Raw genomic sequence first — 25,477 nt, forward strand, 5'->3', positions numbered from 1 at the left:
TTAGGCTGCTTCTGGCCCTGGCAAGCGACTTTCATGAGGGCGACGGGTGGTAGGCGGCACAAACCGAGCTGTGTCTCAGCATAGAGCTGGCTTTTGTCTTCAGGGCTTAACTAGGGCCCTTCTTAGCATGGCAGGGGCTCTCCTGCTCCAGTCCCAGCGTGGTTGTGCAGGGTGAGCACTTGAGACTGCTTGCGTGGTACTACCGTTCAGCTGGCCTTCTGCAGACATGCCACCAGCATTTCTCTAGGTAATTAAAGTACAACCCAAAAGAAGTAAAATTTGACTGTTTGCTACTTAAAAAAATATATAGTACTTAAAATATTATATGTGTTGAATTCCAAAGACAGATGAACGTAACATTTGGCTTTGAAAACTGATGGTAAGTTACACCCCACAAGTCAAATGCTAAAAGTTTTCTTGTTTGTTCAGTACATTTAGATGACTAGTGCTCAATTTCTTGATGCAGCCATGCTAACAGAAAAGCACAGGAAGTCTCTGCCCCTCTCTCCAAATCCACACCTGAAAAAAAAAAATATATATATATATATAAATAAATGTATGAGTGTTTTGGCAGGCAGAAGCAGTGTTTATATAATGTTTCTATTTCAATTTTAATCTTTTTTTTTCCTCTCACTGAATATGGAAATTTCAATGGTATAGATTAAATGGGTCAGTATTCCTTTCATCCATTCAGAATAATTATTTAATGTGTTTTATCATTTAGCATCATTTTTCAGGCAAAGGAAAAATTATGATGTGTCAGTGTTGTCTGAGAATGTAGCTATTTATAAATGGAGAACTTGCCTCTCCTCCAAACCCCAAAGTTATTCAGGCAGTTCATACCACAAAATAGAAATACGTGGTGCTGCATGGTCTCCACAAACGCTTTTTGGCATTATAAACTTGCATGTTTTGTTTATGTTGGGATGATGTAGGAATTGGAATTATAATCTGGTAAAAGCAATATGTCCGTGATTCTGATAAGTCATGGTCATTTTAATTACAGTTTTACAATAGTAAATCTACTACCAAGGAAGTATTATGCCACTTTAAGATCATTTCCAAAAACCTCAACTTTAGAAGCTTTCTGTATTAAAAAATGCATTATATTGGAGCTGAATACCATGATCTTTGCCATATCTAATATGACAGAGCAGACAATCATTAATGTTTTTATTTTAGCTGAAAGAACATTATATTAATTTGTTTTTAGTCAACCTAATTGCAGCATTTGTCTAGGTTGGATGTTAAAGAAGTTCTGAGCTGACATTTTTTTCCATGTTCTTCCTTTTTTTTTTTTTTTGGAATTGCAGTGTTTATGGTGGCCATATACTATGAAGTATTCCTGTTAAAAGCCATAATATTAAAAGAAAAAAATGTTTTTCCAGGAATTATTATACCAGAGGATATGTACTATATACCAGAGAGTTCAGTACTGAATTCTGCATATATGTATGTGTACACGTATTGGTGCTATGGTCGTTCAGGATCAATATACCTAAAGCTTCATGTAGACTTATGTTCCATGAGGTTTCCTTTGTGTTCCACAAGGTTTTCTTTAAGACCCTTTTGCGCCTCTCTGTTGCGATCTGATTACTGGTGCGGTGATAACTGATTTTCTTTAACATATCTCCAACAGTTGACCAAAAGGGGGTGCTAATAGATCAAACAGTTGGATGCGTTGCATATAGAGGTTTAGTAGTTTTTTTTTTTTTTTCCTCTCTCTCTTCAGAGTTCAATCTTAACTACTAGATTAGATCACGTAAATACAAGCTCTTGCGTCTGAGCACTGTGCAATGTGCCAGTAGCAAGGTTGTTCTTCATGGAAGCAAATTCATGCCTTCCAAACATGGCTGCTTTTCCCCTTCCATTTGGTTTCAGGAAGATTTCCACAGGTTCTTTCAGTTGTTTCTTTTGGAATGGCTTCAGTTACTTTTTCTGTTCACATGGATAGATAAACAAAAGCAAATAGGAGTAATCATAGCTTATTTAGCATAAATTTAAGAACTGTGTTTGAGGTTTTCAAAATCGAATACAGACATCCAAAACTGTCAAGATAAATATTTATGTCTTTAATGTCTTAATTTTCTAATATATTTGTAAAAATTGTTGTTAATACTTTTCAAATTTAATAATTGAATTGCATGCTGAAGTCTGCATCCCGATATCACAAAAGACTTGCTATCTGGTTTTGACTGATTTCTCCTGTTCAGTAGAACTGCTTAATGGGGTCCCCAGAGCTGAGGCATCTACAGTTACTGTAAAAAGAGGAGACACACAAGAAGGTCCCTGGAAATGGGGAACTCTGCTATTCCCTTAGCATGGGGATAAGATTGTCAGGAGAACTGAAAATAGTCTAGGTGGTGTAGCTGGGAATTGAGAATTTCAAATGGCTTCTTAATGGACCTCTCCCTTTCTTTAGCAGAGATGCAGAAGCTCTTTGTGACTATGCTAAGAACAACAACTGTGGAAAAGGGAGTATTTCTTTTCCAGAGGAAGACACGTCTGATCTAAGGATTTATTTTTTCCAAAATACACAAAAGCTTCACAAGCTTCACAAATTCACACTGGGTAGTGCAACAGTCACCATTCATTCATCCTTACTGAACTAATGTATTGATATTTTAATTATAAATATTTTACAAGAAGAACACATAGTGTACACTTTGGTGAGTTTCCATTCGTGTCTTGCTATTCATTAGAAAAGAAATATAAGTTTACTGTGAGACTCTAAAACAACAAATTGTTGCCATAACCCAGTCTGGATGTAAAGTTCAGTTCTTACCATGTCTTTCTTGAGCAATGTATACTATGGAAGAAGTGACTTAACCCTTTTTAAATTTCTAAGACTGAAGTCCAAAGATGTAATAAAAATATCTAGATGCAGAGTAGATATTAAAGCAAAGTTCATAACAAAGCTGAACCATAATTAGGTTGATGTTAAAGATGAAATTGTATTATACAAAATTACATTTTGAGTGAACTGTTCGAATGATTATAATTAAGTGATAAGTGAGATCATTAGATAGTGACAATATAAAATGATTATACTGGAATCTATAGATCAAATTTAAAGCATTTGCAGTGTTCAATGCAATGTTGGAAGGGAGCGGAGGGGAAAGTACCTCTTTTATGATTACAAACCAAACAACATATTGATCGCTTTGAGTGGTGGTCTCCATTTGTAGCAGGAGGAGCTGCTAGACGATTGTGCTGGTAGCCATGTTTGCAGGAACACGATACCTCCTTATTTCTAATGTACAAAGAGCAAACAAAGGAAAGTTGTGATCCTTTAACAGGAGTATATTGGGGGAGAAGGGAGTGTAATGCTAGGTATATCTAAAGGAAGAGGCACAGAAAGACAGGCTTCAGCAGGAGGAAAACTTAACTACCTGAGTTTCTGCTGTTTTAAGGCTGGTGTCTTAGTCAGCCACATAGCCTGACCTCCTTGATTGCAGAAAGAGAAATAATTTAGATGGAGGTTTGTGCAAGGTTTTGCTACAGCCCAAGAAGCCACAGAGTTGATTAGCCTCAAACTAAGCTTTTGGGAAAGGACCTGCTTGCAAGACTGTAATGGGCAGGGGTGATTTTTTTTTTATAAAACTTATTTTACTTTAATACAATTCATTTTTTGTTTGTTTTAAAAGGCTGATGATTCTAATAAAACCTGTGGTTTGCATTTAAAAACTTGTTTGTATGAAAAAAAAACATCGCAAAGCCATGAGAAAGCTTTGGTCAGCTTGGAGTCCCATTGTTTTTTGCATATTAGATGGTAATTGGGAAGGTGATTTGATCTGTATTTTAAATGGTAGATCAACGAACCTAGAAGATTTAAGGACATTACTTTTAACTGTTAAGTCTAAAAAATTCTGTATAGTTTCGGCACTTCAGAATTATATTCCTCATCTATTTATCATTATTTAAAGTATTTTTGTAGTGCAATGATTTCAAATTGGAGGTAAGAACAGGGTAAGAAATGTAAATTTTTGCTCTCAAGACCTCAGTCCAGGGTGTTTGGTCAGGAAAAAAAAAAATGGACAAGCATTCAGGAAAAGGTAAAATGGTAAAAAGTGAAGCTGTAATGCTTCATAAAGGGGCATAATGCTTCCAGATAAAGGAGGAAAATAGATTGCTTTTCTAGAGGCTGGTAGTAGAGGAAAGGAGGGGAGCTGTGAGGATGGAACTGTAAAAAAAGAATATTCAATACTTCTGCAAGTACATCTGATGCAATCAAGAGCCACCAAGGGTCAGGGAGTATGGGTGTGAAATGTTGCAGTTGAAAGCCATAGTGGTGGTGGTGGGGGGAAGGAGGTATCAAATCAGTATCAGATTCACGAACAGTCCGTCAACTGTAGGTCCAATCGCCTCCCCCCAAACAAGTAGCCGAGTTCACAAACAGTATGATTTATTCAAATGCAACATTTACAAAGCAGATTTCGGATGTCAGTACAGGAAATTCTCTACTAGAGCATGGGGTTTTTAGCTAGCTCTGATGTACAAATGTGCAATCATCCCTCACCCCAGAAGATGGGAGAGGGCTCTCAGTCTCCAGTCTCCTCAGGCGGCGTGCCCCGACCTGAGGGGAGGGAAGGGGGCTCAGCCTGTCAACTGACCCAGGAATTACAATGGTTTCTTCCCCCCACCTTTTCCTCCTGCGTTCACCTTTTATACTTTTCTTTACATTCAGGTGGAGCTTGAGTGACTAGAGTCATACTTAATATTGTTATTGATTGGTGAAAAAGTTTCTCGCTTTCATTTAAAGGTACAGTCAATGGAAAATCTAGAGCGCATGCTCAGTGAGGGGTGGTCGTACCTCGGAGGCGGGTAACTTTTGGGATGGAGTTGTGGTTTTCACATTATAATGAGCAAAGTTCAAGCAAAGTTCATCCAAAAGGAGTGATTTGCCACCCTTGCTGGCTCAGCACCAGACATGTTATCGTATATCTCCCATTAGACAGCCACTGTGCAGTTTATCAGCGGCCCAGCACAGGAAGTGCAACAGAGTTTGGCCGCGGTGTCTTCACTCTGCTCCAGCCTCCGTTACTCCCCTTTGCAGCTGCAAGGAGGGCAGATTGTGCTGCCCAGGGAACCATGGAGGAGCAGAGTCCGTGCGTACCAGCCATCCTGGAAGTGGCAACTGTGTATCACCCCAAGCAAGTTTCTGTAATGCCAAAACTTCTGTTAGGCCCTAGTTTTCCTCTCAGTTCCTGCTTTCAAACAATTCTTCCACAATGGGATGTACATTTCAGATTCCTAGTCTATTCTAAATGTCTGTTTTCCAACAATTTTCAAATAGAATATATTTTTCTTAATAACTTTCTTTCTAGCTCATAGTAATGTTAGGAATGGGGAGAAGCCATTGAGGAATCCATACAAGATGGCAAATTCCAGTGAGAGTCCTTTTCAAAATTGTATACTACAAGAAAACAAAATTGAAAAATGATGAAGAGGAACAGACACTGATGTAAGTTAATAAACAGAAATCCATAATTTCTGTCATGCAGTTTACCCCTGTTGACAGAGTTGCCCTGTGCAAAAAATTGGTCAGAGAGTGGTTCTGCCAACCTTTACTGTGATTTGGTGTTCTAACTGTAACAAAATGTTAACTATAGTAGCATGAGATCTTCTTGACTTTGTTTTCTGCAAAGACAGAATTTTCAACTGAACAGTCACACGAGTAAAACTGAGTAATGCTGAGTGGAAATCATTTTAGAAGGCTGTGGCAGTTTACTTTTCAAAACCGATTAATAGCTTTCCAAATTACCCTCCTCTCAACTCAAATATGCTAAATTTTGCTCTTTTTATATTACAAGAAAAAAGTACGATTTTGATCGGCATAATTACTCAGATTCATTCTAACATTCACCCCTTTACATATTCAGCAGCCTTTGCTACAGAGGAAAGTTCAGAGAGCTTCTTGATTCAAATCTTAGATTGCTTTCTACCCAGACAGGAACAACTTGATTGCATAACCCAATATGATGCTTTGACCACAGATAAAGTAGTAAAGTGAGCAGAACATTTTGTGAATGTCTAGAATAACTGCAGAATACTGCTCGGATGCTAAAATACTGGGAAGGACATGGGGATGGAGTTGGAACTCATTTCCTTATAAAACATTTTTTCTTGATTAAGGTTGAAAATTGTATGGCTTAAGTTACTTGTCTTTGGAACTCAAGTGTTGTGGTGCCCTATAAGACACTTTTAGGGTAACTTCTTCTTGGGTGTGCTTTTGAAGAAGGACCAGCTAGAAGCCATTCCTTTAGAGTATATTGCGATATCAGTCCATCATATTTTTACTAAGTGTTTGCTTTTATGGACAAATGTAAAATGACAGCTTTGCGCTAGCAGTAGTCTAGGACTGACATGTAATTGCCATGATAGTTGAGATTTTTGTGCTCACAGAGTACTCGATATGCGTATGTTTGTGAAATTCTTTTGCTCCCTGGCTTCTCTGAAAATTTGATCTTTTTCTTCTAAGGATCCTTACAGACAAATCCTGTCAGTTCAAATAGGAATTAGATGTGTCTGTGCCACAAAATTGGGTAATTTTATAAACTTTGTGCTTTTTGAGTTCTTTTTTCACAATGCAGAGTTTTTTTGTTGTTGCTGCTAATGGCAGATCAAATGTAATGTGGCCGAATGTGACTGGTGTTAGGAGTATAAATTTGTGGAAATCTGCATTTGACATATTACTGACCTGTATTCCACTTTAGTTTTAAAAGATTCATGTGATTTGCTTTATAATCGCTAATTTCAAATTGCTTCACAGTTTTTTCTGAAAAGTTAGTGTTCACTGAGTTAACATATTAAATGCAGTACAGCTATTTTGTTATTAGTTAGTATTATGAGTAATTTTATTTCAAAGCTCATATTTTCAAATGCATTCTCACCAGAATCAACAAAGATTGGAGCAGGACCTGAACATTAGAAGACATGAGTAGATGAATGTGCTGCATGGGTTGTCTCCTCATAGCATTTTCTATCTTTTCATGGCCTAAAAGAATGCTACTGAAAATGCACAGTTTTAATTTTATAGATTTTTAATGACTGTGTGCATGTTATCTGGTCCTGATACACCTTTAAAATTACTGATGATTTAACACTTATAGGTCATTAGGAACTGTGGGGTTTTGAAGGCGCTTTTATAACATGACTGGTTTCTTCAGAATTTAGATAGCTGTTACTAATAGGGTTAAATTACTAGCAGGACAGTTTTAAGGACCCTGTATACAAATCTTAAAGTTAATTTGCATCTGTACATGGAAGCCTGACTTCCCAAGTTAGGTGTATCTTCTGAAGAACAACTGAAACTGGTTTAGTCCTTTTTACTATTTGATTTGTATATTCTTGTGCTTTTGTGCCTCATTTGTTTAAAATGACCTTAATTAAACATGAAGCACACTAGAGAGTTGTGGTGTTTGGCTTGTTTCACTTGTTGAGTTATTTTGTCAAAGACGATTTGTGCTCAAAAGGTCCAGTCCTGACATCAGTGGCTTATTGAAAATTAATGGCGTTTTTTTTTTTTTTTCTTCAATCCAGTGATGTGGGATCAGGTTCCTTGTTTCCATCTGTAACTTACAGGTTTAGTAATTGTGATAAAAGATGAATCGTATTTCTTGGAAGCTAAATAAGCTGATCCATACCAATAGAGAAATGAAGCAAAGTAATTGAGATTTTCCCATTCAAAGACAAAAAACTGTGAATTATCAATTTAGGGTTTTTTTCCCTTTGTAATTTGGTAATTGTCTGTCATTACAAACAGACTTAGGATTTTTTTCTTCTGATAGCATCATTTTGAGGATCAGAGTTTCAGAGTGCTTGCAGCAGCCTCATATTTTTCTGTCTGTTTGTGACAAACCAGCTACTGTACATTCATATAGAGCAATACAGTCCTTGCCACTGGCAGTCTCTGTGACAGAGAGCCTGTAGGCTGACATAAAGTGCAGCCTGTTGTGAACTGCTAAGTAGGAGTCTGCCAAAAACTCAGCAGACAGAACTAATTGGAGAGAAAAAGGATTTTTGTGCCCTCATCTCTCCCTCTTCATTTTTTTTTCCAAGACAGATATTGTTAAAGTAATTTGTTTATGTAAGATTTGTCTGCCTCTATTTTCTCATTGCATTAATCATTTTTTATCTTCAAGTCTTGCTCTGCAGGTCACTGAGCACTTCCATATGGCGGCTGGCACAGAACCGAACTCGAGACACGCAACTCATCACAGTTGATGAAAAATTGGTAAGGGTTTTCTCCTGCGTACTGCCATGGTACAGCCTGCAGGGTTGTTTCTGCACAATAGGCATTCAGTATGGTATTACGTGCTCTTCTAGGAAAGATGGTATAAATATGAATTACAAAGCAAAAATCCTTCATGCATTTTACAAGGGGAACATTAGTAAAACATAAGTATGTGAAGGAAATATGGCATTCCAAGTATTACACAATGCAAAATGATGAGTACCTTGTTTATTATTATATTGTGGTCAAGGACCAATATGAACTCTGATTTATAACAAATTTGCTCTTTTGAGATCTAGGTATTTTCTGTGTAGTAGAATGATACAGAAGTTGCCAACTTCCTGAAATTCTCTTCATTAAGACCCATATTACTAAAGAAAGTGTGTAAAGAAGCTTGCAAGCTTATTGTTACTATGTACATACACTCCAGCTTTTGAATATGCATGAAGGTTAGATTAAAACTAGGAACAAATGCATAACATTCTTCTGCTAATCAGTAGCAGATCAAAAATTTGCCAATCTTTTCTTGTAAGTTCTTCCATAATGTGTGGTCTGTTACTCTAGATGCAACCTGACACTTATATTTACATTATTCAATAGCATAATTTTTGTAAGACTTCTAGAGGGAATGCGTCACAGCAGAAGGAGGCTTTTCGTTGGTGTTCAGGTCACTTTTGAATCTCCAGGAAAAAACAAATTCCCATCATATGTAGCAGCTCCTTCTTACTGTGTACACTTCTTTTTTGTATCTCCGAAGCTCTGATAACGTGGGAACCAAAGGAAATGCTGGGTGTGTGTGTGTGTGTGTGTATGTGTGTGTGTATGTGTATATATATATATATATATATATATATATAAAGTTGAACATTTGTAATGGTAACTGCAGGTTGAGACACCTGAAGTTTAACAGGGAACTGAAGAAATTGTACTTGGTTTGAAAACTCCTTAAGGCTTCTATATTTTATGTTTTATAACACTCATATATCAATAATTAATTTCTTCTACGTTAGTACAGTCATTTCCACTGTAAACTTAGTATGATGCTTTAGTATATTTTTTTTCTGAATTTAAAATGTCATGACAATTCTAGGTTTAAAAAGCAGGGGAAATTTTTAATAATCATGTATGTTAAAATACAGTATCCTGCAAATCTAATTGCAAATCTCGGATTTCAGGAAATTTTATTTAATGAACAAAAAGTCATGATTCACTATGTAAATAAAATTCACCAAGTCAATTGACCTGCATTTCCCTAAACATATTATGAATAGCATTTGGTTGTTGTACTATTGTTCTTTAATATTAAAAAAAAAAAATCTAAATAGCATTTTATAATGCCTTACTTTACAGCATCACACTTCCCTGTGGTGACCTCAGGCAATGGATATGTGGATATGTAGAGGCTACAGTGTGAAAAAAGACTCACAAAATAAATCCTCTGTCTTCTGTATTTAAATGCATATTATTCTAAATTATGGATTTATATTACTCTAACAATGAGAATTTAAATTTATAGTTGAGTTAAAAAGATACTAATTTGAACTATAACTCTTCTCTCGGTGTTGGTATAAATGAGTAGTGAATGAAATGGTTATTTTTGATGACATTGTGTATTCTGGTGAAATCAGAGAGTTCATAGACACTTTTTTTTTGAGATCTGATACTAGCATACATTGAATCATTTCATTTAATTCTACTGTTCACTTGTTAACTTTTGATAAATACAAATTAAGTGATCATTTTCTGCTCATTTCTTTTGAGTATTGAGATAAATGTCAAATTGAATAGTATTTTCCTGCAGTGTTGTGCTCTTTCCTCTTTTTCTCTTAGATTCTTGTAGGGTTTGAAGCAAGATGCTAAATGATTATTCTCATCTTTTAAGTTTCACATACAGATTTGAATAAATATACATATAAAAAATAATTGATGTTTTATTTATTGGGCAAAACACATATCCTATTATCAAGGAAAATCTTCAAGAAAAGTTTTGAAGTGATTTTTGACATTTTTCAGAATTATCACAAGTTCTGTAGACACCTGTTAAGCCTTATGGAAAAGTAGATTATTGTATTATCCTATTTTAAGTTGCTGGAATGTATTTCTTTCTAATAAGGATTAATTCTAACACATTAAAAAATATTACTTGAATTTCTTTTTTTTTAAATAATGTTGCTAAACACAATATAACTATTATTTCTATACAAGTTATAATTAAAGTGTATTCCAGAACTCCATGTTTTAATTAAAAAATAATATTTTGGTAGATTTGTTGTTTGTCTATTTTATATTTCTTTATTATTATTTTTTAAGCCTGACATGACTTTACTGGCAGTCTAAAAATGGGATTGTTTGTTCTGTTCTTTTTGTACTTTTATTTTGAAACTGAACTCTTTTGTGAGTTGATATTTACAAGTTTAATAGATTAACACTGTGGTTATTAAAGATTTTTAATTACATTTTGTCATGGAGTTCATCTAGCTACTGTTATAGGCCTTGTAATCCTATATGTTTACATATATGATACAACTTACTTTTTGACCCTATGAAGTCTAGAATATTCCTTATATTAGGAAACACAAACAAAATAGAATGGGGTAAAATTTAGATCACGTTAATTGTGATCTAAATTACTGTTTTCTATATTAGAAAAAAAAGTGGAACTCTTACATGTAGAAGGAGTTAGAATGTTCAGCTTGCTTGTATAGAACACACCCAAGAAATGATGTTTTGTCCCAACTATTGGTCATTTTCTGTGAATTTTAATAAAAATAAACAACAGTTAAATCCAAAAAAAAAAACCATAGAAAATGACCAAAGCTAAACAAAAATATAGTTCTTGCATCATATCTTGAATCTCTGGTCACCAATTAGGTCATATTCTAAGAGTCTGGGCAAATAGCTGGGTGAAAAGTAGTCTCTCAAGACTGCATTAGGAAATTTGTGCTATAGAGGACAAAGGCTGTCGGCAGCCAATCTCCCTCAGGTAATGTTCCAAATGATTTAACTGTTTGCAAGGATGGAATAACGTTGTTTCCATCAACATTATAAAAGGTTTTGGATGTTTTGCCTAAAATGGGAATTGGAGCTATTTTAAATTACTATGACTTGTTTCAACTGTTATAAATACAGCATATCTGTTCTGCCCATTTTAGCAAAAAGTAGTGTTCAGCATGTGTGCTTTAAGCAGGCTTTCCAGTCTGTGCAAGTAATGTTGATTTGCAGTGTCCTGCCCTGAGTTTCTACAGGCTAGATAGTTTCTTGAAAATTGCAGTCTGCTGTTGGGAAGGTTTTGTGCCAGATTACGCCCAAATTTTTGCTATTAGAGGACTTTTTATGGTGGTTAAATGATACGAATATTGCAAGAGTATTTGAATAGGAGAAGGTATTACAAGAATGGCAGGCTAGCTGCAGTAATGCTTTGACATTTCAGCTGCTTTTCAGAAATTGTTCTCTCTTGTGCGTAATGTCAATTAAACTGTTTTTGAGTCCTAGTGCCCAAGTCTCAGTGCTGAAACTCAGTAGTGGGCTAGTTGCCTTCTTGCTCTAGACAAGCTCCTATGTATCTGTCATTAAACATAACTCTAGTATGCTGAAGTATACATAGAATTTAGCACATAAATCTAAACTTCTTTTTTGAAAGAGGTTCTGATTTTTGAAGGCAAGCAATTCATACTTTTCAGACAGAGTTCAAGAGTAGCATTAAGTGCAGCCTAGGCCAAAACCGATTGATGACTATTGAGAAATTGGGATTATCGAATATTGAGAAATCTGTATCAAGAGTTTTAGCAGCTTCATCTTGCCTGTCCATAGATGGTAGTTAATGTCTGTGGTAAGTGTTTACTACTGGAAAAAACAGGAGTAGCAGTGTATTAATAGGATTCTCAGAACATGAATCTCTTCAGCAAAAAAGCATTCCTATACTTTCAGTAGCCAGATGAAACATTCAGTTCCCTTCTAGAAAACTGCATTATTAGCAAACATCACACTGTTTTCAGGACCGAGTCATAGCTAGTTCACCTTCATCCAAATCTCAATTTTGTCTAGGCTTGGAAAGTAGCAAAATTGTATAATTCCAGTTTGATTAAAGAAGCACAGACTTTATAATAAACAGTGATAATACTGTAGCTCAAAACAGAAATATGCAAACAAGTGAAAAACAGCTTGGAATGATGAAACTTCTTCAGATATCAAGCTGGTAGTCTTTGGAGTGCACTGAAACAAAGGACATAGCAAATCAAGCTTTTACATGCCTTTCAAAGTGTGATCATTCCTTGCAGCCTTTCCCAAGAACCAAAACTATAATATACACTTTATGCTGAAAAACAAAACATTAATGCGTCATGCAGTTACGTGCAAGGCAGCGTGACGTTGCATTTGAAGACTGTGCATAGGAGCTGTTGTTCAGCATTTCAGAGAAACGCTTGACGAAGTGTGCCTCTATTGAGGACAGGCTTACTGGATTTCCTTTCCATGAAGCTACTACTCAGTCAAAAATTCTCCAAGCATTACCACTGTGTTAGATAATAAGGATATCGTGGATATGCTGTGTTTTGTTTTTTCAAAATGCTATTAACCTCTTGTGGGTTATTCCTTCCTATTCAAGCTGTTCCACACACAACTTAATGGGATAAAAGTATTTAGAATAATCTTTTCTTCATTTGATCCAATCTAGCTGCAGTATTTGTTCAACTGGTTACCATAAAGGATATGGTTTAGGGGCAACGTTTTTCTTCCGATGAGGAATGTAGCTTACAAGTTTTTGTGTGTGTATTGGAGATGGAAATTTCTGTGATCTGTAGAGTCATAAAAATCTCCTGTGAGAGGCCAGACCTTGAGAAAAAGATGTTTGCTTGCCTGGGCTGAACGATAATGAGCAGGGATGCAGCTGCTCAGGCCTGTTCACAGGCAGCTCCCCCTGGAAACCTGTTGAAGCCGGCCACTCGGCTGAGCTTGTAGCCAACTTAACCGCAGACGTCCTCCAAACTAGCTTTGGAGGCCAAACACCCGGAAATGAGGAAGAAGAGGAGGAAGGCAGGACCCTCGAATTGAGGGCTGGGACCCCCGACTGGCATGCGCGCCTGCGCACCCAGGGGGGAGGAGTTGCGCAACTGAAGGTGGAGTTTGTCCGCCCCCCCAGCCTGTCTCCTGGGTCGTGCTGACCCTACATGCCAAGATGCACCGGGCATAGAGAGGACAGTGCGGGGAGAGGAGAAACTCCTAACTGAGGCCTGCGCTGTCTCCGCAGGAGCCGGTCAGCAACTCTCTCTGATCTGCCAGCTTGAGATGATGTTGGGGTTCAGATCGGCAGATATCACCTCGTCAGTAGTTATCCATACTTTGCTTCTTTTATGTGCTTTCACCTGAATAAATGCTTGATGTAGTCACCTCATTCTGTGTGATTATTGCCAAATCCCGAGCCCATCCGGAACAGTGTGCCTTATGACTCTGATGTGAAGTTGTCATATGCAAAAGGGTGCTAGATATCAGAGTGGAAATCAGATGGGAGGCTTTTTTTTTTTAAAAAAAAAAAACACAAAAAACTAAATAGATCATCAGCTTACAATCTACTTTGGAAAAATAAAGAATAAATGAAAATAAACATTCAAACCTCCTGAAATGCAATTGATAAAAGTCCCCCCCCCCCCCGCCCCCATCATTTTCTTTGCAGATATGGTTGAAGAAAAACCTTCAATCTTTACTCACAGTGGCCTCATATACGAGGTTTGTGGCTTGGGGAAGTTCTTTCTTTCATCCTAATTGTGTCGAGTAAGCAGGTGGCCAGCTGCATGTTGTACTCTTGAGTGCAGCATAAATGAAAAGTTTGCTGGTGGCTTGCAAAATATTTAAGACTGTGTATTCTTCTCTGTTGTTTCACTTCTTATGAAATACTTAATGTTCATTTTCCATTCCTTCATCTGCAGCTGCAATGGTTGATGTTAGAATGGCATTAGTTTTCAATATAGAAGGGGTTCAAGAAAAAAGTCACACTAATTACCAGACTAAAATTACTTGTAGTCCAAATGTATCTTTTCAATAAATCTAAAATGTAAAAAATAGAAAATTAACTGTTTACAAGTAAAAATGCATATACATTGAAATGAATATATTGAAATGAAATTAGACAGTTTCTTCATTATCGTTTTCACTGGTAGTTGCATTTGGTATTAACTAAAGTATACACTCAACTGTGTGTGTGTGTGTGTGTGTGTGTGTGAACCTGCAGATTATTCTTTTCAGTAATGCTATTTCACTGCATTTTGCTGTTTGGAGATTAAATCCCCCTTTAATTGGAATACCCACCTCAATTCAGCCTATACTGCTTTGCTACAGCTTGCTTTTGTAAGCAGTTACGGTTTGATGAAGTTTGCAGTAGTATAGAAAATTTGGTTGGCTTGAGACTGATAACTTTTTGTAAGAATGTCTGCAGGTAACAAGTTCCTCCCCAGATAAAGAAGCTTTCAGTAACTCTGACAGTCTAAGTAAAGAAGTTGCCATTACCCTTTTGTTATGTCTTTAGCCATCTTCTAAGTAAATACTGTTTTTTTTTTGACTAAATTGTCTCCTTAAATGTTTTTCTTATTCATTTCAGAAAATTCTGCACATCTTAAGAGGCTCAGAACGTAGCGTAAACCACTGCGTAGTTGTATCCATGAGCTGCACTTTCAGTCTCATCCCCACGTAGATTTATTTGTTTTCAAGATGGGGTGAAGGAATTGGATTTCTTCCTGTGAGAGCCTTTCCTCCTGGTGCATGGTAGTGCTATCTCTTGTGGGTATTGGAAGGAGGAGTGTCTGAGATTGGGGTTACACAACCTTCTCACATCTCGAGCGTCTGTTTTGTCTGGACTTCCGTCGTGCAGCATTCTTGGGCAAAAATTTCAAGACTTTAGTCTGGAGCACTGGGTCAAAGAATATCACTTTGAAGGGTATGCAGGAGAGTTTTTGTTTCATTACAGAGTATTTCATTTTCTAGCAAAGAATACGGGTTTTGAAGAGCTTATTATGATGGCTATTCAGAGCAACTTAAAAGAATGACATTGTACTGTGTTTAGTTTGTCTGGTTTCCAAACGGTTATTCAACATGCAAATACTTGTTTGATTTTGTAAGTCTAAATATGCAAGCAGAGTTTCTCTTCTACCAGGAAGAATAAAAACAGGCCATCGATACAGTCGTGTGATCAGCAGGAGTAGCTTCATTTTTCAAGCTATTTTTTTTATAGTATTGCTTTCTAAGGACCAAGTTGCATTCTCATGTCCTGATGAAAAGTGATGGAACGGCTCATACTGGCCATTGTCTCCAGGCACATGGAGGACAAGAAGGTGCTCAAGAGTAGTCAGCATGGATTCACCAAGGGGAAATCTTGCTTGACTAACCTGATAGCCTTCTATGATGGAATGACCAGCTGGATAGATGAGGGGAGAGCGGTGGATGTCGTCTATCTCGACTTCACCAAGGCTTTTGACACCGTCCCTCACAACATCCTCCTGGGCAAGCTCCGGAAGTGTGGGATAGATGAGTGGACAGCGAGGTGGATTAGGAACTGGATGGATGGCAGGGCCCAGAGAGTGGTGATCAGCGGTGCAGAGTCTAGTTGGAGGCCTGTAGCTAGCGGGGTCCCCCAGGGGTCAGTCCTTGGTTCAGTCCTGTTCAATTTATTCATCAATGACCTGGATGAAGGCACAGAGTGCTCCCTCAGCAAGTTTGCTGATGATATGAAACTGGGAGGAGTAGCTGATACCCCAGAGGGCTGCGCTGCCATCCAGAGGGACCTGGACAGACTGGACAACTGGGTGGTGAAAAACCTCATGCAATTCAACAAGGCCAAGTGCAAGGTTCTGCAGCTGGGGAGGAATAACCTCCAGATACCAGTACAGGCTGGGGACTGACCTTCTGGAGAGCAGCTCTGCAGAGAAAGACCTGGGTGTCATGGTGGACGACAAGGTGACCATGAGGCAGCAGTGTGCCCTGGTGGCCAAGAAGGCCAATGGGATCCTGGGGTGCATTAAGAAGAGCGTCTCCAGCAGGTCGAGGGAGGGGGTCCTGCCCCTCTACTCAGCCCTGGTGAGGCTGCATCTGGAGTATTGTGTCCAGTTCTGGGCTCCACAGTGCAAGAGGGATGTGGAACTGCTGGAGAGAGTCTAGCGCAGGGCCACAAGGATGATCAGGGGCCTGGAACATCTGCCCTATGAGGAGAGGCTGAGGGAGCTGGGCCTGTTCAGCCTGGAGAAGAGAAGGCTGAGAGGGGGATCTAATCAGTGTATATAAGTACCTCAAGGGAGGCAGTGAGGAGGATGGTGCTGGTCTCTTTTCAGTGGTGGCCACTGACAGAAGTAATGGCCGCAAACTGAAGCACCAAAAGTTCCACAGGAGGTTAAGGAAATTTTTTTTAACAGTGAGGGTGACAGAGCACTGGAATAGGCTGCCCAGAGAGGTTGTGGAGTCTCCTTCTCTGGAGATCTTCAAAACCCGCTTGGATGCAGTCCTGTGCCACGTGCTCTAGGTGACCCTGCGTGTGCAGGGGAGTTGGACTAGATGACCTCTAGAGGTCCCTTCCAACCTTAAGCGTTCTATGATTCTATGATGAATCAATACAATTATGTGATTCTTTTCTAGAATACGTGTTGGCTTGCCCTGATAAGAAAAGCTTTTTTAGATACCGTAAATAATAATTGTCCTGTCAGAAATAGTGAATAAGCAATTCCTCTTACATCCTTTTTTCTTTCTTTCTTTCTTTCTTTCTTTCTTTCTTTCTTTCTTTCTTTCTTTCTTTCTTTCTTTCTTTCTTTCTTTCTTTCTTTCTTTCTTTCTTTCTTTCTTTCTTTCTTTCTCTTTCTTTCTTTCTTTCTCTTTCTTTCTTTCTTTCTTTCTTTCTTTCTTTCTTTCTCTTTCTTTCTTTCTTTCTTTCTTTCTTTCTTTCTTTCTTTCTTTCTTTCTGTCTTTCTTTCTTTCTTTCTGTCTTTCTTTCTGTCTTTCTTTCTTTCTGTCTTTCTTTCTGTCTTTCTTTCTTTCTTTCTGTCTTTCTTTCTTTCTTTCTGTCTTTCTTTCTTTCTTTCTGTCTTTCTTTCTTTCTGTCTTTCTTTCTTTCTGTCTTTCTTTCTTTCTGTCTTTCTTTCTTTCTGTCTTTCTTTCTTTCTGTCTTTCTCCTCTTCTGCACAATCTTTGTTCTTCTGCCTTTGTGTAGTAAATCCAAGCTGTATAGGTAAGAAACAGGACCTAGCCTAACTGTTTGTTTGGTGGGAAAGTTCTGTGTACAGACTCAGAAATTGCCTCCAGTCATGAACTTCCAGCTGATTCATTTTATTAAGTAAGAAAGGAAACTCCTTTCCTTCTCTGGAAGGAAAGCTGCAGCCTAGTAAGGCTCTGGGAAACCCTGAGTGTCTCAGTCACACTGCAAGAGCTTGGTGCTGCTTCACTGCTACCCGTCTCTACTTAGTAGGTCAATGATGAAATGAAAATAGATGCCAACTCTTGAAAACCTTTCAGGTACTTTTGAACTACTTTCAGGGCTGCTTTCAAGTCGCGAAGTATAACCTGTGTTAAGTGAGAACATGGACCATTGAGAGAAGATCTCATGTTCAAATCCATAGAGTTTTAATATGCGGCTTAGTTCTTGTATTGTGAAACCTGTGCTGCAGAATTGTTCTCCTTCACATCTCTGGGGTACTCAGTTGCATTCACTCCATAAAGCTCACTGGTTTACTTTTTGTGCAAGAGAAAATCTTTGCTTGGTTTGGAAATGTTATACTTAATGCTGCAAAAGCTTTTTAGGACTTTTATTACTAATCAGATTATAAACATCTGAAGAAGTGGATAGCTTTTATTTACAGACGTCTCATTTTACATACATGCTCCTATATTCATCGTAACTTATATATTTTAGAGATTTCACTAAGTAGCAAATTAGCCAAGAAGAACCTTTTTAAAGAAATAACTCTTGTGTGAATTAATAATTCATTCTCTATACTTTTTTACTTTTATTATTGTTTCTTTATTATTTTTTTTCTTAGGTGGACACATTATTTGCTCCATTAGAAAGTATACGTGAATCAACTAATTCTGGCTTTTTGATAAGTCAGTAGTTGCATATTCTTCTTCTGCAATGTCTGTTTCTAAAACAGACTCTTACTATTTTATTGATGTTTAGTCAACATAATTGCTACATTGTGTTTTCTTTTGACTCTCCCCTTCCCCCTCCAGTAAAAGAAAATTGAAAGACGTAACAAGTTAAACTACTGAATTTACATACTTTTTTTTTTTAATCTTGGTTACAGAATTTTCTCTATTGTATTAGAAAGTGTGAGGACTTGATTTCCAGCCTAGAAATAACTTTAAAGGCTAAACATATGTAAAGCACAAATTGCAAAGACAGACTCGTAGTTAGAACAAGGTAAAAACAATGAATAAAATAACAGTAATGTATTTTATGGATGATTCAGATTTTAGGGAAAGACATTGTAGAAACAATGTAGAAACATTGTAGAACATTGTAGAAAGCTTCCATTTTAACTGATTTTATAGATAAATCTAAAGAAACATTTTTTTTCAGTAGTATTCAGCTACATGTTTTATCAGTTATGATTGAACAGTCGAAGCCACATCAATCCTTCCCATCCCCACCAGGGAACAACGAAAGTGTTACTGCTAGAAAATAACTTTCTAAAACTTATTGAAAGCCCTATGCACTAATTAACAAAAAACAGTGAACATTTAAGCTGTTAATAGCTGCAGCATCCCTGATGCCTAGAGCTTCAGTATGCTAACACTGCATAACAGTACCCTATTGTGCATCTCTTTAAAGGGGGTAACTGTGTCAGTTCTTTTCGTGCTTTGCTACCTGCTGTGTATGGAAATTGTGTACACTATTTAGCACTTCCTTTCAACTTTTAAAGCCCGTGCATATTACCCAGAAGCATTACATCTTGCATTAAAGACAGCTTTTAACAAGTTTGGTTTCCTTGCAGCTTCCTAAATGCAACTTTGCTTCTTAAAAGCATTCACCAACAGGAGTCTCACATAAATTTGCATTTCTTGATTGAAACTTTCTGTTTTTTCTCCCTATGTTTCTAACTATTTGCTACATTTTAACCAAGGTCTGTTACAGTCACAAGAATCACTTTCTTTATGAAAGACATGTAAAGAATAGAGAGCAGACACCACATTGACAGCAGGCATTGCTTTACATGAACTAAGGAATTCTCAGCATTGTGCTTAATAGTAGAATAAGCACTACTGTGACAATATGGTCAGGTTAAACTTTAAAATACTGCTTTTTACTTTTGTTCCCCCATTCTTGATGAATATCCTATTTTTATAAATAGAAGCCTATTTTGTTAAATTCTAACCCTCAGAGTTAAATAGCGTTCCACAATAAATAGGAATAAATATATAATGAGAGATGAAGAGAAAGGAACACCTGAATGCACTATAATGATATTATGAAGAAATGTTAGTGTTCTGTGCTCTAGCTACCCACTCAGAAGGCTGTTGGCTAATTAAACTGCATATGCAGTAGATGTTTCATATACTGCAGTGACAATCTTTCTTAGGACTTCGTCATAGGAAATCTTACTAAAGACTTTGCTTTACATCCAAATTTGAACCTGATAGTTCAGATTGTAACGTATTTACTGTCCAGATCAGTGTAAGGTTAGTAAAGCTCAGTAAACGTTCAGGTGCTCCTACTTCACAGTAGCAGTAGTGTTTCTTATGTGCAAGAACAGTGTCCCAGTTCCCTGTCAGGCTCTCGAAGTCGTGCTGGCTCCCTTGGGTCTTTTCAGCATGAAGTGGTAAGTGAGCTCTCCCACGAAACGATGAGAAGCTACCACATGTTTAAAATAATTAGATCCTCTCCCATCCCAAGGCTCTAGATGACGAAGCAAACAGTTTTGATGTTCAGGAACCTACCTGAATAGCATTTGGACTTTAAAAGGAGATCTTGGGGGAATTCAAATGGGCATAAAGCAAAGAAATAGTGCCTGCAGTGACTGCTGCTTAAGGCAGTAAAGTGTTGCCATAACTCTATTATTCTAAGAGGAGTCAAACTATTTCGGTCGTTTTCCTGTTTCTTTGCCTAGGTGCAGATAAATGAAGACTTGTCCATCAAGAATACAAGCTGAGTAATAGGTGCTTTTTGATATGTTTGTCATGTGTTATGATTTGTCACAAAAAGGGTTCCCTGCTTTGGGGTTGGTCAGGGCACTGATAGGAGCAAAATCTTAGATTTTGTTGGTATTTTTAGTATTGCAATTTAACAAAAGCACTACTCAGCAGCTTTTTGAATCTGCGCCCCATCACTCCTTCACAGGGTTCTCTGGGTACAGACCCAAGCGCTGCTGGCTAAGGGGTGTGGAGGACATTTATGCTATAATTTTTGCAGTGGTTCTCTCAACCAGCCCAACATAATACTGGGCACGCAAAATATTGGGAAAGCCAAGTGCAATGGAATGACAGGGAGATTCTCCAGGAGGTTTTGTGCCTACAGAGACCTTTTTGCCATGGTGGCTGTTAAGGTAGGACCCCCTAAGCTGTGAAATCCAAACTAGTAAGGAGTTTGCTGAAGCTGACAGCACTAGCAAACGTTGGCTTTGTCAAGAGGTTTATAGGATGCTGACACCTACTTTGGCATAGCGGCCATCAGGAGACTGGGAAGTGTTATCAAGTACTTTGGTTAATTGCAGCCCCTGTGACAGTTTCTGCTTTTATCATAGACCCATTCTTTCACATATTCTTTGCAGTTTCTCTGGGGTTTTCAGCAAAGCCACCCGTGTAAATTCTTTGCAGTTTCTCTGGGGTTTTCAGCAAAGCCACCCGTGTAAAGAGGTTTTCTTTAAGTGGAACCTTTCTTTTAATCATTATTGTATCCTGTTTCATGTTTACAGTGTTTGGTTTTCTGTTTTTTTTTAAATACGTTCTTCCATTGCTTTTCTCAACTTTTAATAAAATCTCTGTGCAGCCTGGTTAGATGGGAGAACACATTATGGGTAACACATGTTGTTCACAGATTACTGTGATAATGCAAAGACATTGTGAAGCCTAAATGAAAACTGTATCCTATGTGATATGAAATTTCCTAAGGGCAAATATGCTTTCTTTCCCCCTGCCTTGTTATGTCTGTAGCTGTTAGATAAATGTTGTCTGACCATGTTTAGCTCATTCTGCTCCATTTTTCCATTTATACTTTGCATAGTAGATTTTGTTCTCTTGCATTTGTTTCAAAAATACCATAGTGAAGTATAGAAATGTAAATGTTCTCATCCTCACTTACAGTCTGAGCAGTTGAGCACATTAAATAAAAAGCTGCTTTTGCAGCAGCTATTTTGTGGGTTTTAGGCAAGATGTTCAATGTCCTGTTCTGTGCTTTGATATAACAGCTCTTAAAGAAAATGTTGTTGGAACCAGGTGCAGGACAACTGCACAGGCCGTTACGGGAGCCGAGCCGGATTACAAGACACGATCCCAATATGAGTTTAGATCTTGCTCCGTTTATTAGCGGAAGTGCACATATATTTATACCTACAAGCATCTGAGGGATATCCAGGTTAGCTACGATTGGTTGCTAGGGAGGTTGCTATGTCCCGGCCGCATAGGCTCTTTCCCAGCTCTGCAAGGTTGTTTACCAGAGACAGCTAACTACTCTTTCCCACATAGCTCCCCATTCCCAGCCGGCCAAGGACAATTCACTAACACTCCCCAGTACATTATCAGCAGGGCGCAGGTGGTGCAGATTCTCAGCACAGTGCAGATTCCCAGCACAATGCAGATTCTCAGCACAGCATTTCTCTACAAAATGTATTGCAACATGAATTTATAGCAAAAAAATTATACACTTTGTCAGCTAAAACATGCTGGGAGCAGGGAGGGAAGCAAACTGCTGTAAACTCCTATAAAGTACTGAAAGCTTCTACTTTTCTTCCTTTCTAACAAGCGTAAACTACTGAGGTTAAGTAGGTGGGGCAACCGGAAGTAATTACTAAGGCCAATGGCATTTTTGTGGTTTAATAAAGGCAGAAGCTAATTATTCAGTTTTTATTTAAGTGAAATGATGCCAAAAAGGAGGTTTCTGCAGAGCAGCTGCACTCCTTCAGTGTTGCCCTAATTTACCACAGACACAACTGTCTCAAACAGAACTTTTAAACTTGATATATAGCCACGAAAGTAAGGAGCCCTTTGTCTTGAGTGCATGCAGAAGAACTCCCTTATACACAAATCAACCGGTAGATGACGGACAATGATGAAAATTTGATTCTTTGAAGTCATAATGGTCATTGAAATGTGTGAAATTCTGGTATTGAAAAGAGAGCGCCTAGCAAGGCTCTAAATCCTGGGTGGTTGCTGAAAGCTTGCTGGGAGGTTTTTCTGTGTTTTGACATTAACTTCCCATTGCTTGTTCCCTGTTTCCTTTATTAAAAAAAATGGAGGAGGGGTTTAAACAGTAGATAGTCAATAGCATTTATGGACAGTGTTTGTCTATGCATGGAAAGAAATGTCATAATAGAAGCGTGACATCTTTAGGCACACCTGACTCATCTGTTGAAAACTCCTTGTTTACAAAGATATTTTAAATGCCTTGGTTGCTCTCCCTGGCATTACAGAATTCATCTTGGTGTTTCCTTTGGAATTTGTGCTGCTAGTGGTGTACCTAATGAAATTTTCGTTTCCTTCTGAAGTCACCGTTACACTGAATGTTGCTTTCGTTAATGCTGTATCTGTGAGCCAGTGTTTCTTTCTGCTATACAGCACTTTTAGCAGCTTCTATTGCTCTTTCAAGAATATATTTACCAGGCTTTCTACCGTGGCAAGTGTTCTTAAATAGCGTAAGTTATAATAAAGACAAACTCCTCTTGATTTTTAAGCAATGTGATGTGGTTTCTGCTGTTTAAAAAAAGTAAGAGTGTCATTTTTGTCTCTCAACTTATTCCAGGAACTAAAATGCCTCTTAAATTGTTATTTTAAAAGCTCAGAAATTACTATTAAAAAAAAAACTATATATGTATTAAAAAACAATGTCAGAATGCAGTTTTAGACGACAATCTGCATTAAAAGTGAGGTGTTCTTAATTTTTAGCAAAGTAAATCTATGCAGTTCAAACCAAGTCTTTTAATACAGTGTGTGATACAGCTAATTACTTAGAATTTTTGATGCTGAGAACTTCACTAATATTTTAATATGCTAATAGAGCAAAACTCAGTAAGGAGCATTAAAGATGGCAATGTGAAAGTTGCTGTCAAAAACATCTTTGTTTTGGAAAGCTGGTTCACAGGTAGCTTCAATGAACTCAGAACAAAGCACTGAAGACACAGTAGAGAGTTCAACCCAGTGCAGCACAGCTCTTTTCAAGTATTATGTTGTTTTAATGGAATCTTGGAGCAGGAGCTTTAGCCCATTGAAGTGTCGCTTAAAGGATAGGTTCTTCTGTCACTAGCTGGAACTGTGTGGATGAAATGATCACAATAGAGTGTTGTAATGCATTTTAAAAGTGTGAGAAATCAGTTTGTCTAGACTAACAGTGCGCCTACAGGGAATAGGAATTTTAGAGCTTCTGTGCTCTTTAGGTGTCAAGTATGTGATAGATGCCAAGCCTTTTTATTCCATATCTTTGGCAACAGCTCAGCTATGCTACAGTACCGTACATGTCTACTGCAAGCAAAAACAGTGATTTTGTGTCAGGACAACTTGGGCTCCAGAATCCAGAAGCTCATTGTCCTAACAACTGTCTGTTCAATTGCCAGCTTTAAACTGGGGAAGATATCAATAAACAATAGCTAGATTCCAAGAAGGCATGGAAACTTTAGCTGTAATGAGTCAAAGGATGAAGAGCTAGCAGCCCTGAGTAGTTATTTTAAGTCCTAAAAGTAGGCAGGTTTGAGTTTTCACCTTGAAAGATTTTTATGGGATGAATCTCATATTATTAGTAAAATAACTTTGATTCGGAGCCAGTCGAGTGCCCAGAAATGTGTCCTTTACCATACGTGGAAAAAAAAAACCCTGTTAAACATAGTAGTTAGTGAGTTCAAATAAGAAAACTTTAAGCTATTTCTTTCTAAAACTGTGCTTTAAACTGAAGCAGTTATAAATGCCAGTCTGTCAAGATGGTTTTTGTGTATGTGTTGCTATGTTTTGGTAATTGGTAATGTTTCTTTTTCATGTCCTGCCCAGACTTATGCTAAGAAAAATATATATGGTCCTAATGAAACATTTATAATTAAATTCTAAAGATGTTTTGACAGTTTCTTGTAGGTAGTCTGAGTGCAACTTTTAGAAATTCAAAATTTTCTGTGTATGTGTGTGTTGTAAATGCAAGACAAATACTTTAAACTTGCTCCTTGGTGCAGTTTTAAGTGATTGATCTCTCAAAGTTTTTTTTCTGAAGTGAAATGAAAAATGAGACACTTCTCATGTCAGGGGATGATCTAGTGACAGCATCAAGAGCTCTTAAGTTGGCCACAAAACAAAATGCTGTGATGTTAGTATCTACCGATACGTAAACCCACAGTGTTTTATTTAAACTTGTTTGCCTTTTCATTCAAGTCCCGCCCCCGCTAGCGAGATGAGCTCCATGTGCCTGACGTTCTGCTACACGTTTTGGACTTCTACCAGGTTATGGTTTTTCCTGGGAAGGGGAAAGACCCAGGAGCTACCACTGCTCTTTTAAGTGCGTGTCAGGAGCAGTTTAGTATCCTTAGAGGAAGTATTTGATGTTTGAGTTCACTCTCTTTACTGTACTAGGATGAACTGACAGGTTAATTTTATGTAATTGCTGTTTAGTTTTTAAAGATAAAGTTCACTTTAATTATATCAATGCTTGTGAGAATAATTTTTCATATCAATTCTAGTGAGGTTTTTCTCCATCTTACTCCTTGTTAAAATCAGCTAATATTTTTTGATTGTTTTTATGATACTTCAGTTTTATCTTCTGTTCAGTTTATTTGTTGAGAACGCACAACTGAAGCCTTAGTAGGAGGCCATCGTCCTACCAAATTTATAAGATTTTATAAACTGTTTTCTTTGCAAGTTGGAATCTCCCAAATCTTCTGCTTCACAAAATTACCCAATAATGTTATTGGTATCAAATGGTGTGAAAGCTTGAAAAAAACCTTCCCTATCAAAAGTGTCATATCACTACTGTGACTTTTTAAGAAATCATAGAATCATAGAATGCTTAAGGTTGGAAGGGACCTCTAGAGGTCATCTAGTCCAACCTCCCTGCACACGCAGGGTCACCTAGAGCACGTGGCACAGGAC

The 25,477-nt window shown here is 37.6% G+C and overlaps 1 protein-coding gene across 1 annotated transcript in view; it reads left to right on the forward strand.

The window, feature by feature from the left end:
• LOC104570341 (NADH dehydrogenase [ubiquinone] iron-sulfur protein 4, mitochondrial) overlaps nucleotides 1-25,477 on the forward strand; it is a 39,995-nt gene that overhangs the window by 6,443 nt on the left and 8,075 nt on the right. Inside the window, exon 2 of the mRNA XM_088519942.1 lies at nucleotides 8,158-8,236. Within this exon, the coding sequence (XP_088376068.1) occupies nucleotides 8,158-8,236 (79 nt within the window). The remainder of the gene's footprint in view (nucleotides 1-8,157; nucleotides 8,237-25,477) is intronic.

This window comes from Tinamus guttatus, unplaced genomic scaffold (genome assembly GCF_059628265.1).
Source record: "Tinamus guttatus ecotype Peru unplaced genomic scaffold, ASM5962826v1 Tinamus_guttatus_pri_ptg000077l, whole genome shotgun sequence".
NCBI lineage: Eukaryota > Metazoa > Chordata > Aves > Tinamiformes > Tinamidae > Tinamus > Tinamus guttatus.